The 18,047-nt window shown below is 32.4% G+C and overlaps 1 protein-coding gene across 2 annotated transcripts; it reads right to left on the minus strand.

Moving 5' to 3' along the window:
* Nucleotides 1-1,333: 1,333 nt before the first annotated feature.
* LOC126701535 (F-box/kelch-repeat protein At1g74510) lies at nt 1,334-3,998 on the minus strand. 2 transcript variants are annotated; one of them, XM_050399692.1, is made up of 2 exons: nt 3,808-3,998; nt 1,334-3,061 (listed from the first exon to the last, which is right to left on the minus strand). In XM_050399692.1, the coding sequence occupies exon 2, from the start codon at nt 3,031-3,033 to the stop codon at nt 1,705-1,707; it is 1,329 nt and encodes a 442-aa protein (XP_050255649.1). In that variant the 5' UTR covers nt 3,034-3,061; nt 3,808-3,998; the 3' UTR covers nt 1,334-1,704. The 2 variants fall into 2 exon arrangements, with proteins under 2 accessions (XP_050255649.1, XP_050255648.1); XM_050399691.1 differs by having other exon boundaries at nt 1,334-3,072; nt 3,808-3,997.
* Nucleotides 3,999-18,047: the final 14,049 nt, after the last annotated feature.

Here is an 18,047-nt window from a genome sequence, read left to right on the forward strand (position 1 = left end):
AACGTTTCTTAGTATTCAAATTCAAGGTAGATTTAGATTACAACCATTTGATTAATTCGGTCATGTAGCTAAGATAAGTTTACTAAAACTAAGACTTAATTTCTTGCTTCTATTCAGATCCAAAATATCCTATTTCTGATATTCAAACTTCATAATTCCTTGCTGTCACAAAATCATAAAGAACAATAATATATGCAGAAATCTCCTTATTACCATTACTAGGGAGTTCTTTAAGGAAACAAGATTGAAAATTACCAAATTTATGGCAGCATCATAAATTTCATCAGATACGTAAAGATGATTATTTAGAATATATCTTAATAGCACCCTAGTAAAATATTAATGCATACCATTCATCCAAATACCCAACCACACTGAATGTCATCAAGTAGTACCTCTAACTCATTTGGCATAGCAGTAATTAAACATGATTATCACTTGACCCTAATATATAGTTAATGCAGTGGCAAAGAAACAATGTGTCACACAAAAGGGCTATTTTGAGATCTGCTTAAGGAAACTAACCAGTATTAAGTATAGTGGGGAATGAAGTGCAAAATCTGCAGGCATATAATGACCAGATGAACTTATCACATATATATAATTTTTTAACAAATCCACCCTACATTTAAAGATCAATATAAATTGAATAAGAAATAGTATCCAATAGGTATGAATTTGACTTACGTGTTAAGAACAAAGAGATACATCGGGGTGTAACTTGAACGATTAAACTTGACCATATTAATTCAAAAGAAGCTGAAGAGATAGACTAAGCTGTCGGCTAGGCATCATACAGGACAGAGACCAGGGGAACACTTATGTAACATATCTGACCAATCACTTACCAAAAAACATGTCCGACCGGTGGGGTTGAAAAGGGTAATTAATTTATTGTGCACAAACAAGAGAAAACAAGTTAAAAAGATATGTGCAGTAGATATTTAGCAAGTTGCAAAAATAATTATAATAGAACCAACAATGGGCTTCATTTCACCAGGGACTTTCCTCTAATGATAAAGCGCATATGGAGTGTGACGCTGAGTTAAAAGAAAGACCCCAATGTACATTTCTGTTACTAATTTTTTACTCCACCTCAGTGAAACTTTAAGCTAAGTAAAGTCATAAAACCTTTTTCCAAAACTCGCATTGACAAGGCAACACTAAAGGTCAATCACACAAAAATCTCACCGTCAAAAAGCCATTTTTCTTTTTCTTGCTCTTGCCCCCTGCCCGCCGGGGGAGATTTGGGAGGGGGAGGGGGGGGGGGGGGGGTTGAGGGATGGGATCTAATCTCTTCAACAAAAGTAAAGCAAATAAGAATCATGAGCAATTACACAATTCTGCAATGATTGAATAAAACTTATGCAAATAGTCATCAAAGCCTAAAACATGTACCAGTACTTCAGATTATTCACCTGTGCCTGTTCTACATGAAGCCAAACTTTAAAAAGCTCTCATGGTGACTTAAAAAAGAAAAGTAAAGTTGCGAAGCAATTATGATGGGGAGGGGGGTGAAAAGTAAACCTGCAGGCCTCCTTCTAAGAAAGTATCTGACTCTAAATTAAAACCTGAAATTTCCCCAAAAAAGGAGGGCAGAGATAACCCATGACTCTGAATCCAATTTCCTTGAAAAGCAAAGACTGTAAATTCCATCCAGAAAGGACTCCACACAAATCAATGGCATCACCTAAAATGGAAACCTTAGCATCCCATCACAGCGCAATTATACACAAAACTGCCGGATTGCTTTCTGGCAAGAAGGTCCCATTGTGGTGGGCCTTCAGAAGGGGCCCAAGAATTAAGCTCAATCACCCCTCCACCCAAAGCTCTAGGTCCACCCAGAACAATTAGCTGATCTCCACAAGCCCTAAATGCTAATCCCCAACCATTCGTCGAGGTTGCCTGCTCAGGCAATCGCCCAATTGTGACCCATGAGTTCATCTCTTTGTCATATTTCCTCAGCTCCTTTTGTGCATAATCAGCTGCATAAAGCACATTATTTACGACAGCAAGAAGAGGAGGTGCTTCGGTGGCAGCAGGTGCCTCAATTGCCCCAGCCCCTCCATTTCGTCCAGGGAACATGTTAGGTATCTCGGTCCATGTCCTTGTCTTCAGATCATATACCTCACCACATGTAAGCGATTTTGAGTTGCCCTCCCCAATTCCACCCACAATATAAAATTTCCCATCCATAAATACCCCCGAGCACATTTTCCTTGCTTTTTTCATGCTTGGAAGAGTCTCCCAAGTTCCTTTTTCTGAATTATATAGCTCAGCCACCTTTAAGATATTGCCACGTGGATCACAACCGCCAGCTAAAATTGCGATTTCACCAAGGCTGGCAGAACCAAACAAGCACCTAGGTGTATTCATGTTCATGCCAGAGTACCACGTGTTCGTTAAAATGCTATATCTATAAATAACATGGGACGTTATTTCCTTTCCAAAAACAAGAAGTTCAGTACCAACAGCCAACGACTCTTTGTCTGAACACATGAAGCAGTCATTTGAAGGCATTCTAGGCAAATGCATCCACCGACGGGAAATTGGATCAAACGCATCCCATTCAAGGAGACTGCAAGAGAAGTAAACCCAATGTTCTATGATACCCATTTTCCGCCTCTCCCTATATAGCTCCCCACTACGAATAAGAGACCGAAAGCTGTTATTCAGTGATGCAATGGAGCCATAATCAGACCTAGAGCAGTTAAGAAGACAGTTAATGGATATGTCTCGCCCAAGTTGGTGGATAAGAGAACTTGAATCTGACTTCTCCCCTGTGTGGTCCTGGTCTTCTGGTTGTTCAGTTTGGACAAGAACAATATCAGAAGAACCCTTCCTTGTTCCCTCTCCCTCACGAGTATCTGATACCTTGCATGACTTTCTCAATGGATGTTCTTCTCCATCCTCCAAACGGCGCTTGCTGTGTGACAGCTCCATCAAACGGAAAGTACAGTAAGTCCACTTGCTCTCTTGTTCACACAAGCTCGGCAAGTCCCTCGTCACGAGATAGGACGGACCCTCCAACATGTTGACAGAATTTTTCAATCCAACCAGCCTAAAGAAACCCTTACCATCAAAGCCAAACACAACACCAATCAGTCAAGAAATTATAATTCATATTCCTCATCTACTCCACACACAAATAACCCATCAACTAAATATGTGTTACCCCTTTTACTTGAAAAGATTATCCATTAATGAAACATGCAGACATCACACAAAAATAAACAACTCACACAAACCCTTCAGCAATCTCTCTCTCTCTCTCTCTCTCTCTATCAATCTAAATTCCAATTAACCAAAAGAAAAGTGAATGCAATGCATAACAAAAATCAGAAATAAATCCATAGAAATCAAGGCATGATACTGATGTATAACAACAACAAAAAAAATCAAAATTTAATCTACAGTACAGCATACCATTGTGAAACAATAATTCACGCCTGAAAAATGAGAATTACCATGTCAGATCTCAGGTGAATTCCAGCATATAAATATAAAGGGAAACAAAAACTCAAATTGACAATCAATCACATGCCAGACTTTACTAAAAATGCCAATACATAAAAATTTACCAAATCTGATTATGCAGTTATAAAACTTAGACAACAAAAAACAACAAACAGATCCATTTAAAATTTCCATTTACAGCAAACCCATATATTCTTTTTCCCTTCTCTTCACCTGATACTGTATAAATGATTAAATACCCAGAAAAAAAAAATTCCCAAAAAAAGAAAAACACACACACACACACAAAAAAAAAAAGAAAAAAAAAAGGAGACAGAGCAAAAAGCTTACAAATTGGATAAGAAAACGTTTACTTCTTTCTCCTCCTCCTTCTAGCTCCACCTCCCTCTAAATAACACCCCAATTGCTCTCTCTATCTCTCTCTTTCTCTTTCAGATTCTCTCTCTCTCTCCCTCTAGTTCTGGTTATATTCGCTGTGCTTAGAGAGAGAGAGACTAAGAGAGAGAAAGGGAGCATTGTGCTAATATTAAATAATAAAAATGGTGCATAAAAATAAAAAATTAATTTACCTTTTTTTTTTTTTTAACGGAAAGAGAAGGGTAGTGGGTCCCATCAACCAGTAAGTATGAGTCGCCGTTTAAGATTTGCGGCCAAAACAAAACTGAAACCGCTAACGGCCGTTTATGCACGTGTTGCAAAACTAATGTACTCAGCTCTTATATATCACAAGTAGGAACGTTGTAACTTAACTAGTGTTTTTTTTTCTCCCGTTTTAACGGAGACGTATAGGAGGTGTTTGGTTTGTTTCAAACAACCATTTTTAGTTTTTAAATAATATTACATGTATTTTTACACATTTTTTCATCCACATGTATTTTCACAAATATTTTTAAACAAAAATTTTCAGTTTTTAAACACATGTACCAAACGGGTTCATAAAGTTTAAATTTTTATTTAAATTTAATTTATAAAAAAGGGTAAGTACTATTGCAAACTAATGTATTTAGCTCTTATATCAACTAGGATCAATAATAGTGTTGTTACTTAATTGGTATTTTTTTTTCTTCCATTTTATTGAAGATGTATAAAGTTTAAATCTTTATTTAAAGTTAATTTATTAAAAAAATAAGTACTAGCTTTACTCTGTTTTCTCTTTTCTTAAATTTTTTTTTTCCTATTTAGTGAAGACTTAAATTTATTTATTTTTATATATGTAAAAATTTTGGATTGTTCTTTTCTATTTTGGGGGGATAGGGGGTTTGATAAAGAAAATATTTGGATTGTCCATATTTGATGTTAATTGTTAAGTCACTATAGTTTGGAGTTTGGACAACGTCAATCAACATAGTGACTAGTGATTTATCAATTACTAGTAGTTTTAGATTAAAACTTTCTAAACTTTGGGGTTGAGATAGGGAAAGAATTTGGAACTTTTTGTTTATGGAGAAGTTGGTCGAATGGAAATGAAAGCATGGAGAAGAGTGATTGAATGAAAAATGATTTTTTTTTTTCCATAAATTAATAATGCATGTGGATATGAATTTCCTATGCATGAAGGAAAGTGACAATATTAATGTTGCTTAAAATAATATGAAGCTTTGGTACTTTTTTGCTATCACTAAGTAACACAAAGGAGGGCTAACGTGCTTGTAGCCCGATTAACACTAACCTTTGTTTCCATCTCCCCTCTCCTACCTCAAACAAACAAACAAACAAACAAATAAAAAAAAAAAAAGAGAAGGAGGGGGTGTAATTCAATTATTTTAATACCAAACTTAAATAGAGTAGTGTTAACGGTCCTTTTTGTGGCGGGTACACGTGTCGTGTTTTAATATACAGTAGTTAGACCCAAAGTTTTTAAGGAAGTTAAGTCCGAAACTCATGCCATTGGTCACCCTTTGGCCATTACCGTTGTGTTTTCCCTAAGGAATTAAATAGCGTAATAATTATTTAAAGAAGATCTTTTTTCCTTAATCACCGGGTCTTATGGCCCAAGTGGTACCCGGTTTACCATGAAACCGCTAGCGAAGAAGATTTTTTTCCCTTATAAAATATGTAAGCAAGATATTATATTGTTCATAATATAAAGGGGTGAGCGAAAATAATAATTTTCAACAAAAATAGTTTGTTGGGGATTGCTTTTGTGATAAAAAAAAAAAAAAAAAAATAAAAAAAAAAAAATAAAAAAAAAAAAAAAACAAAACAAAACAATATAAAGTTTTAGTATGTCGAAGTATTCTGCCAAAGCATTCAGTCGTGGTGAGAGGCATTTAATAGTGACAGCCATAATGAAGAAGTTCTCAACGTTATATGAGTCATTCACTAGTGTTCTGTGGGATATTTTGCAACATAAAGGCTTTTGAGCACTTATTCTACATATTAGTGCTCAAGTTGTTAAAATCAGAAAAGTTTAGTCTACGAGAGCACATTCAAGTTAGCGGAGCTAGAATCTTAGTCTACAAAAGCCTCTATTAGAAACATGTTGAAACCAATAAGTGGGTGTGCCTCTCAGTCCATATTTAACTTGGTTAGATGAATCTGTGGTAAAACATTCAAGTTAGCTAGACCATAAACTTATTCCATAGAAGCTTCTTCTACTGACGCTCTAGGATAGTAAAATATTGTACATAATAACATACGATAAAATAAAAGAAGAATTTGTTTGGAAGTGGAGAGAGTGAGATCTAATGTGTGCATTCTTGATGGAATGTTTTTAGAAGCTAAGTAAATGAGATTGAGAAGAGGAATGGGAATGAGGTGAGATAAATTGAAGTTCTTTGATTCCCCTTTCATAATGGGTATGGTTTGGTTTTATCTAAATAGAGATGTTTGTTGGTCTATTGGACAAACTTTTTGCAATAAATATGAAGGGGTTGAGGAGGTCTTTATGTTGAGTAGTAGCTTAGTTGAAAAATTATAAAGCGAAAATAATACTTGGTTTTAGCTACAAAAGGAAAGATGTTTTCTTGAAAAGGTAAAGAGTATATAAGTGGGGCCATTTAATTAATGTAGTAGATGTCAGCTTGTATTGATAAGGCAAATTAAGAGGAAATAACATGCATGCAACAGAATGGTGTCAAATCTCTTGGTTCATGTGTTCCATGCTAACACATTAACCAAGGGGATAGCTACCAAATTTCTTGCTCACCAAAAATCCCTTGCTTGTCAAACCAAGGGCATGACGTGTGACACCCTTATTTGTGGATAACCATGTGAATCTTGATGTGGGATGTGTTGTCAATAGTTAACTATGGGTTTTGGGTTTCAAAACCTTAATGTATAATCTATTAAAAAAAGAGTCGTAACGGTATATTTAAACTTATGGCAACTACTCCATAATAATTAGTCTTATCATTAGGTTAAGACATCAATTGATTTTTTGGAGTAAATGGAGTTTGAACTCTAGATCTTTTACTCAACGACAAATTTTTTTACTAATTGACTAATTGGAATACGCAAATAGCAATTGATACTTACATATTTAGTGTAACACCAATTCTCACTATTTAGTTTCTTTTATATTGCAATATTGGTTTCCATAAAATGTGTGTAATTGATTAAAAATGGAAAATAATTCTTTTCACGTATGAACTAAAGGAGGTAACTGTCATTCAATATATTGCAGTCAGAAATTTCTTCTTTTAGACCAAATTTTGATCTCTTGTCCAACGTTATTTTATGCATAAGCTAATAATTTTGCTTACTTTTAATCCATTTGTTTGTAGATCCTTAGCACCAGAACAAGTTACCTCAATATTAATGTATAATAACTAAAATTTGAGTAAGAAATATTACTTTGAAAGAGTATTTTCCTTTTAGAGGGGAGTGAAGAGGAAGGGGGTCAAGGTTTACAATCCCTCACGTTTGAATGTTTTTTTTTTTTTTTTTTTTTTTTTTTTTTTTTTAAAGATAACGGGGAAAGGATTTGAAGGGGTTTAAAGGGGTATCCTACCTCCCAAAACCCAAACCCCTTATTTTCAATTCTTCCAAATTGGGGGAATTTGAATGAGGAGTTTTAAGGATGAGTATACTTTTCCATTTTTAATAAATTATTTTTCTTCTCCTTTTCACCCTATAAAGAAGAGAGGTCTTTGCTTCCCTCTCCTTCAATTTAATTTTTAAAACATTCTATAAGATATCTACTCCACCCTCTCTCCAATCCTGTCTTCTCTTCTATTCTCCTTTTCCTCTAAACTTCAAAACATATTGTAAGGAGTTTGGGATGTGTTACGTTAGGTGAAATAGAGAAGCACTTGGATTATAGTTTGCTTATAGCAATATAGTTTTTTTTTTTTTTTTTTTTTTTTGGAATTTGAAAAAGAGAAAAAAAAAATCCAAGAAAAAGCTTAAGTGATCTATTTTTTTTTTTTTTTTTCTATAAGGTGCTGCTAGAATTGTCTCAAATTCTTATTTGGATTTGGTTTTTTAATTGGGTTTCCTTAGTGTGGAAGAAAATGAATTTTTCTTAGCATAGAAGGAAAGTTCCTTATTGAAGATATAATTAGGTATTCGTTATCCATCAAGGAATAGTATTGGAACCTTATAAATAGGTATTTGTTCCAAAGATTTTGGTGAATTTTGCCCAAGGATCCTCATATATAGGAAGAGGAGAAGACTCTTAGAAGAACATAGAGTAAGTTTCTTTGAGAGTAAATCGAATATTTGTCTATTTTCCCATGAGAGAGTCATGGTGTATTTGAGACTTTGAGAATGAGTTTATGTGTGAGGTTTGTGAGTGAGTTTGTCTTTGTGAGATGATTTAATTTGAGAGAGAGAGAGAGAGAGAGAGAGAGAGAGAGAGAGAGAGAGAGAGAGAGAGGTTTATGAATGTTGTTTGTATGAGTATGTGAGTTTGGTTGTAATCTATATTTTTGATAGTGGATTTTAATTGTTGTTGCTCATGAATGTAGGCTTGATGTTATAGCTGAACCAAGTTAAATATTGTTATCTTTAGTGGTTGTTCTATATTATTGTTCATGTGAATGCATTTCTACTAACCCCAAATCACTATAGATGCATATAGATGTAGTCCACTATTTACTTGTCAAGTTACAATTGACACCATTCAATCTAACATGTTCACAGTTGAAGTTTTCTACTGCTAATCACCCACAAACAGATAGTCAAATCGAGAGAATCAATGCTGTGTTGGAATATTTTGTAACAAAACAGTTAAGATCTTTTAAAGACTATTTAGTATTTAGAATTAAGGAATATCATTTTTTAAGTATTTTATTTTTTATAATTTAATTGTTACAAAAATATAGGGAAATGAGGATTCAAATCATAGTTCTCCTCATAAAAGATAGTAGACAATGTCATTGAGTTACTAAACTCTTGTTACAATTAAGGCAATATCTATCCTCATAATAAATTGGGGCAAAAATCAAGTTATGCATTGAAGTTAAAACTATAATCCACCTAGTCATCTATTTAAAGTGAATTTTCAAGATCTACAAACAACATAAATAAAATGAGGATTCTTAAATAAATGCGAGAAAAAAAAGGGCTACAGATTACATCAAAATAATATAAGGTCATATTTAATTTGCTAAGTGAAAATTGAGGGTGTTCGACTTTTATGTCTAGATTTATTATTTTGTCAAACGATTATATGTAGAATCCCTCTCACATGTCAGTAAACCTCATAAGTATGAGATCTACTCCCAATGTAACATCACTTTCACATGTGAGACTCACACATGTTGTGAGAGATAGGTTTTAAGAAATTAAAATAATTTTCCATGTGAGAGAGATGTTATATAAAACAATTACACATATTACCACCTCCACTGTCTAAGCCCACAAATTAGCTAGGAGAACCAGAATATGGCAGTAAGTTATATGTCCGCTGGCTATACACTTGATATATATTGTAATTCTTTATAAGCTGCATGAGAATGGTTTTTGGCTTTACATGAATATATTGATTTAAGATGGTTAGTGTACAATAAAGAAAGAATTGTTCGCCAATTTTTTTTTTTTTTTTTTGAGGGGAAAGAGATGCATAGAACGTAAAATACAAGTATGAATATATATATATATATATATATATATATATATATATATAATTTATTTGATAAATAAAAAAGGCTCATATTAAATAATTTAGTCGTCTATTTCTAGGAGCATACATCTTTTTTTTTTTTTTTTTGAAACCCTAGGGACATATATCTTGAATATGCTTTAAATTAATGAACTAGTATATGGTATAAGAATAATAAAAGAAAAAAAACAGTGCATCAATTATTTATATAAACTTATCTCTATTTTTAGGAAAATATATCTTGAATACATTTTGATTTAATGAGAAATATATGTATGGTATAAGAGTAATAAAATGAAAAAAAAAAAGTATTAGTGATTTATATTGATTAATATAAATGTTGTAAATTTTTTTTGAAAATAATCCTATGGGTGTGGATAATGATGCCACCTTCACAACCTTCTCCCTTCTGTTCCTATGTTGTAGTAAGAAGGTAGCGCGATTCACTTGAGTTGCTCAATTGCCCCTTAGCTCGGTGCTCATGAGTTAATTTTTTTTTCCTGAAATTATGTGAGGAGTAGGGGAAATTTTGAAAAGCTAGGGGGCAGCACCCCGTCCCTTCGCCAATGAGTATTCTCATATACTAAAATGAAAGAATATGTGTGTTTATGATTATAAATTTAGTATTTCTTGATTTGAAAAAACCCACAAGCAATTACCCTCCATATCTTTAAGCTGTGTGTGGGTTTCCTGATAAGGTAGTTTTTCTGTCCTATATGAAACTGTCCATATTGATTGATGTTGATTATTTGCTATCAAATTCGTCAAAGACCAGTAAGAGATAGGAACAAGACGTGGAATTAGCCTAACCAAAAGGGCTTTGTCGATATTTTAGTCTGAAGATACATTGTAACAACATTTTCGTTGCTTGTCATGATAGTGATGCTTTCTCAACTATATAGTATAAACATTAATATTAAAGTGTTAAACAAATAAATAAAGAATAACCATTAAGAATTCGAATAGAACCACCTTCTCTCTCTCTCTTCTCTCTCTCTCTCTCTCTCTCTCAAGCATCAATATTATTCATGAACCAGAGGAATATATATGAAAGTTTTTATGGATTTGTGTTTTTTATAAATCATACATATATATTTTCTTCTTTGCACTTCCAAATTTTCCTTGCTTAATTCTCCGGATTTCTCCATTATAAATCCAAAAAGCCCATCATTTTTTACATTTTCAGTTTCTATTTATCACCAAGAATGGAATCTTTATCACCCGTGGATGCATTTGTAACTGCTACAAGAGAATACAGGAATATTCTTGAACTTTTCTTTGTTAAAATACAATAAAAACGCAACATGCAAACGATCTAGGGGCGTTTTCCCTTAATTTTGGTGGATTGGTGTTGTCTTTTAGCCTCTATACATTAATATCTTCTCTTCTTCTTTTTAGTTTTTAATCTTTTTGGCTCTATTTGTTACCTTATTTTATGTATATCAGTTACACTTAGTGCCCTAGTGAGCAAGATATATATATAATCAAAATTTTGCTTTTCCAATACCAACTTACTTGCACCCACAGAATTCTGCATAAAAATGAGTCAATGATACACTGCACTAGCACAGCAACGGAGCACCGAACACACAATGTTGTCCTATGCCTAAATTGTGAGACAGAGATGTTTTATCATTTTATGAATAAATTCAAACCTCATACGTACCTATGTGCTGTCTTTACTCTATAGGACCTTTCTCTCTCTTTGATCTTAAACCTACATTGATAGGACACATGGCTCTTGTGTCTAATCATGTTCATTACTGATTAATAAAGGATGGAACAAGACGTGGAATAAGCCTAACCAAAGATGTTGATTGATTTTATAGTCTATAATATATATACGCTGTAATACTACATGGTATTGTTTTGTCATGATAATGACATTATTGTTTTATCGAGGAGAATATAGAAATAATAGAATATGGAACAAATAAAAGACTATATATCAACAGTAAGAATAAAAGCATCCTTCCTTCCATCCCCATCTCTCTTCTCTTCCTTACGTTTCCAAATGCAACAATTTGTAGGGATTCTTTCTCTTTTTCTTCGGTTACACTTGGTATATAATATGGCTTTATGTTGCTATAAAATAGTGATAATTACTAGAAACCAAGTTCTTCTTTTACATGTGGAAGAATAATTTCTAGCTAAATGAAGTGTTTCCTTATTTTGGTAGTATCGGATTTGAGATGGACAATATGTTTTTATGTTGCTTAACCTGGCAAACAGTTTAGGTCATCTACTCAATATGACTTGAAGAAAATAAAATATACACTTGATAATATAGTGTTTGTCTTCTTTTTAATAGAAATAAGAGAATAAATAAACTAAAACACTAAAAAAGCAAAAGCTAAATACTATATAAATCTGTAAGTTTACAGAATCCAAAGTTTACTAATAAATAACCTAAAAATTTCAAGCCTTGACTTCATGAAAAAAGTATTGGTTAGGAAAAAAGAATTTTGAAAAGAAAAGGAAGTAAAAATAAAAGAACGAGAAGTAAAAGTGTGAAACACATTTAAACTAAGTTAGAAAGCCCCCAAAAAAAAAAAAATATACTAGTAAAAATTTCCTTTAAAATAAAAAAACGGGTCAACTAGTGTGACACCCTCTGCATTGACATAACCCAAACTTCCATTTTACTAGGTTGGATACGAGTTAACTTGTTTTTGAAGAGTCTAAAAAAAACTCTACCCACGTATGTATGCATATTTTTCCTCTTGGTTTGGACATGTTGTCAGTCCGGATCCAATTTTTGATCCTATCTTTCACACCCTTTGGACATACTATAACTCCAATAGGACCACAGAAACTTCAAATTAAGTAGTCAGATTTATTCATTCTGATTAAATGGATACAACTCCAGAAAAATTAATACAAATGTCAGCAGCAAAAATCTCTGATCTTGAGCTAGCTATAATTAATGCGAAGAAATTTCCAAGTCGCATCTAAACTGTGAAATATGACATGAAATACAATAATGGATTCTGCAATATAGAGGGTTTTTTCTTGCAACCAATAAATTCCCATCATTGTCTTATGGAACCGGATTCGTACATGCAACTTCCAAGGCGTGCTTGTTGATTCGGTCCAATATTTCATGTCTGCTGATTGTTACATCAAGGCACACAATTAACTTGGAACAATGGTGAACAACAAGAAAGCTACTATAAGGCCCTCCCTTCTGGGGTTTTAGGGACCATATGCCATTCCAAGATTACTAAGCCAGATACCATCAAAGAATTTTTTGAATGAGTAACATTGCACCAGATTCTATTTATATAACTTGGATTGCATTGTTGATTCTTATTAGTTGATACAGTTTGTGCTGAAAGAATAAAAGGAAACTTTTGTAATTTACTTTGCAAATATTATCAATGAAAAAATGACTATGTAAGTCATATAATAAATAACAAAGAAGAGAGAACACACACATATTATTATGAAAATAAATGTAATTAATCACTTATGCTAAATTTTGTAACTACATGAATTCCCACAGCACAACCAGCAAGCTGGGAGTAACCTTATATCTGCTAGGTTGCTTGAGTACTATAGGTCTACAGCCAAAAGAATTGTCCCTTTACCAAACATAAATTTGATTAAAACTAATTGCTAGATGTTCTTTGTTCAAGAATCCACTGACTTGTAGCACTAATTAAGCAATCAGATCTAGCTTTATTAGTGCTCTGGGATCTAAGACGCCCAAAGAGAATGTTTATTAGACCAAAAAGTCGACAATGGTATTCTTACCCCCAAAAAGTCAATGTGGAAGGTAGCAAATCCAAATGAGTTGAACATGAGCTAAAGCTACAGTTGTTGGTAGGCACCTGTATATATAACTGAGAATCTGAGATCCCATTATTAGACTGGTAGTTTATCTGTCTATTGTATGCTGAACTGAGCTATAGTACTATAGGTTAAATGTGCATTAAATATTATATTTAAAAAATTGGTAGTTTAGCAGTTTGTCCATCCATTATATATTTATACTGAACTAGAAAGTCTAGAATTAGCAATATGGTTTAAATGTGCATTTAATATTGTACTTCAATAATTAAAATTTCTTAATATCAAGCCTATATATTATAGCTTAGTTATTATTATTTTTTTAAAAATCCAATTAGGGTCTACATATGGCTTGGTAATGGTGGCATTCTTGCTGTAGCTAGCACCCGCTTATTATTGCTCCTGGCTAAGCCACCTGAAATATTCATATCCCATATTGATGATTCCATCATTCTAACATATATATAAATATATATGCTTAACTTCGAATAAACCTACCACCAACTAGCTAGGACAGGTAGAACTACTTTTTCTCCATGCTGTATAATGTTAGGTAGATGCCGTAGTTTCAAGGGCAAAAAGGAAAAAAAAAAATAGAAGTGTTTTAATCAAGCATTAAGTGCATAACTGTTTAAGACCATGCGCACTTCATATTATTTTAATGACGTGTTTTTTAAACGACATAACACAATCAAATCCAAAAAATAAAATCTTAATTATAAAAAGTAAAATAAAAGAGAATCTTATTCTATTCTTGAAAACTTGCTCTCTGAAGAAAGATACATATTGATAGGTAAAAATTCTCGAAGTGAAGTTGAAGAGCCTATAGAAGCTGATGTGTCCATGGAAGCAAATGACCTTGCTTACATACCCTCAAACGCCTCTAGAACATGGATGATCCATCTCAAAGACTGACGGGCACATCCTGAGGTCGTCAAGGTAAAAAGGAACAATCAAGAAGATATTGACGGACAGCGAAGCTGACGTGATGAAGTTGACGGATCCGGCATGACTTGTTCTACACGCATAAGTATATATGGAAAAATCTTGTGTCCCATGCTTGATCCTAATCAAGGAGAGTCCTAAAAGAAAAGGACTTCGCAAAATACGCAACATAAAAAGAATCTCTCCTACAAGGAAGCATCTTCTTAACCAAGGCATGGATGTCAACCCTATACTACTATAAAAGCCCTGAGACCCTCACAAATCAAGGTGCGCATAATTTTCCCCAGCTCTAGCACTCTAGAGTTGTGAAAAGTTCTAATTTGACATTCGGAGAGTATTTGGCCGACACCACACCGATGCTATCTGTTAGATCTTCTCTTTTTGTTGTGCAGGTACTACTTCAAGCGTGCAAAGGCTGTGTGGCTCACTAGTGAATTTTTCGACATCATCACATAATAAATCACTTTCATCAATAACCTAGACCAATTGCGCCCAAAACCCATATATATATATATATATATATATATATATATATATATATATATATTTTGTTTATTTTTGCTTTTAAATAATCTCCAACAAAACGATAAATTGCTTGCAATTGGCAATGGTGCCCAAATTATTTGTCACATATATGATTTCTCTTCGGGAAATTCTTAAAGGAAAGCAACAACAGCAAGTGAAGCAGCAGTAAAAACGACAATAATATAGGCGAATCCCCCTTAGCTACACTCATTAGCCTGCTGCAATATCCACTAAGCAAACAAAACCAATCAAATCAACTATCATATGCTGTAGCTTAGGTATCTCCATCAGTGAGAAGCTAAACTCCTAAATTTTCTCAAACATCAATAGGTATCACCTTCCTTTTTGTTTTATTAGATTGCCAATCTCACTCATTTCTCATTATAAAAAAAACATTAACCACGTACGTAGCTGGCACTCATGACCTTCTTATTTATCAATGGATTTCGAAGTCTTAATTAAATTTCCCTAGCTGATCCAATCTTGTCAGGAGATTCACATCAATTAAAGACTATTTATGAGTGACCACAATTCACAGTTATTTCATGTTCCTTTTATGACGAACATGTTTTTTTTTTTCTTTTTTTTTTTAATTTCAAAAAGAAGAAGAAGAAATCTTTAGCAATTAATTATCTTCTAAAAGAAATGCTTATAAAGTTCATGGCTGGGTCTGATAAACGAGCTCATGCTTCCCTTTATTGTGAAACACAATGGTCATCATTGTAGCATCAATATGTACCCCTAATTGATGCTACAGAAATGTCTAATGGAGCTTAACCTAATGGACTACTGTACTATGGATGTATATATAGCAGCAGTATCTATATCTTTCTTTTTCTTTTTCTTTTTTCCTACCCAACTTCTCATTGGAAAAATCGGGCATTGTCACTAAACTACAAAAATCTCAACGCGGTAATTAATATTCATATTTAAATAACAAGAAATCCGTAAGCACAGCAACCAAAACTTAGAAGCAGCCTGAGAACCTACAATCAAGGTACTGAGCTAATAGTACTAGCTAGTCCAAGTTGAGTTCTTAACCTAACTAGTTGTCCTTTATCTTTTGAGTTTTTAAGTATCTTAAATTTTTGACCATGGAGTCCGGACAATATTTATTAGCTATAGTTAAATTGGGGGTACATGAATGATGAATCACATTTATGCTTCCAAAAATCTAGCTATTCCTTTGGCAACAATCACGTACAAATATATTTTTTGAGCAAGAAAAATAAAACTACAAAATGGCTTTTAAAAAGGAACATGATTTCTTTTTAAGTAATAATTTTGATGATGATTTTCTTTCCTCATCTCCTGTCATTTGTGATATCTATAGGGAACCTTATTATTGGCTTGAATGATTGTTATAAACATATATGCATATGCCTTTACATGCAGGCCACGAAGAGTTCAAGTAGAATCAAGTCACTACTGATGTGATTTATATAATGAAAAAGTGGTTTTCAAATCATAAAAAGTATTTACTTAAGCATCTATAAAAGAAAGCAACACTAAAAAGTGTAAGTGGATGGGGGGGATGAACGGTCAGTTTGATTTTTAAGAGCATATGAAAAGAAACAATGAGGCCTAAGAACTGTAGAGATAGTTCTAGTGTCTGAATCTGCCTCACCTTTTGGAGTTTATCTTCCTTTCTTATGTTCCTCACTATATATATATATATATATGTATGTATGTATGTATATGTATATGTTCCAGAATTGTACTTCTTTAGAAGTGAAATTGGGTTCAAATAGATTCCTTTTGAGTTTAACAATATGTACTTTTACAAAGTGGAGGAAAGTGATTTTTTATTTAGCTCAATTGGGTTTCCTCTATTTACAGGAATCTAAAGATTTCATGTAAATGCTAATGGCACATTGCATTATAGTTCAGTAAAGAATCAAAAAAATAAAATAAGAAAAGTACTCTATATATTAAATATTAGATCAAACTCTAATTGGAAAACAATGGGCCTATATTTGACAGTGGTAGAATCTCGAATTTACCTTGATTAATTTTTTTTTTAAATATTATATATTATGTTATATTTTTTTGAAAACTATATATTATGTTATATTTAATTATATAGAAAAAATTATAAACACATACAGCCTAAGATGCAAATAAATTACTTTATAAATTAATAGATGTATAATAAAAATTGTTTATCAAACTTAATAAATGTACTAAGATTAATATCACGGATGTTCTCTAGTGGGTATAAAAGAAGTAAAACAAAAAGGGTAAAAATATTAGTTAGATTTAACAAGATAAAATTTAATAAATCATGACCATGTTGAAGTAATTAAATTATTTTCAATGAAATTAAATATGAATGAGAATTAAGATTTATATTGAAAGTTTATCTATAAAAAGATTAAAAAATTTTGGGGGATCAGATGGAGAGCAATTAGAAAGAAACACGCTCTTAGAATGACCTAATAGGAGAGTGGCATCGTGACATAAAAGATGTGTGGTAGATTTCGGCATTGGTCATCACAACTTGAAAAATTGAACTATCCCCATCTTAGTCTCCTAATCCCAATGTAAAAGGGCAAACCAGAAAGTATATTTTTAAATTTTGGTTGAGACATAACAAAATTTTAATTAGTTGAAAACAGTTAGAACAAGTTTGGGATATGTGCCATTATAAGAGAAGATTAAAAGATAATTTAGAGGGTCGTGTATTTCAAATATTAAAATATCTCTATACATATTCTATGTTTTTTTTTCCCTAAAAAATGATGAAAAAAAAATTCCTTTAACCAGCAAATTACTTTCATGCTAAATATGTTGGTATCTAAACATGTTAAAATTGGATCCAAACTCTTAGAACTATCCGAATCCAAAGTATAAAAGTGAATATAATTCAATTTTTCAAGGTGTAAAATTCAAATTTTCAAATTTCAGGGTGTAAAATCTAAACAACTTTAAACTTTAAAGATGTACTTTGCAATTTACCATTTAAAATACAAAAAAAAAAAAAAAAAAAAAACTTGAAATTTAAAATTTAAAATTTTACACATGATATAGTATATAATTATTAATATTTGATAGTATTGAAATTTTGCGGGTTTAAGGAGAGAATGTAATTCTATAATGAATTTGTCAAAATAAAAAATTATTGAGTTGTTTAATGTTGCAAAAAATTACCCTAGCGTAAATTAAATCTCATGTCATAAATTCCAAGTTAATTTGATATTATTTATTATCTAATCCATAAACTCATGTTTTTCATATAATTTTAAAATTTAAAATACTTGAA

Source organism: Quercus robur, chromosome 10, assembly GCF_932294415.1.
Source record: "Quercus robur chromosome 10, dhQueRobu3.1, whole genome shotgun sequence".
NCBI classification, from domain to species: Eukaryota; Viridiplantae; Streptophyta; class Magnoliopsida; order Fagales; family Fagaceae; genus Quercus; species Quercus robur.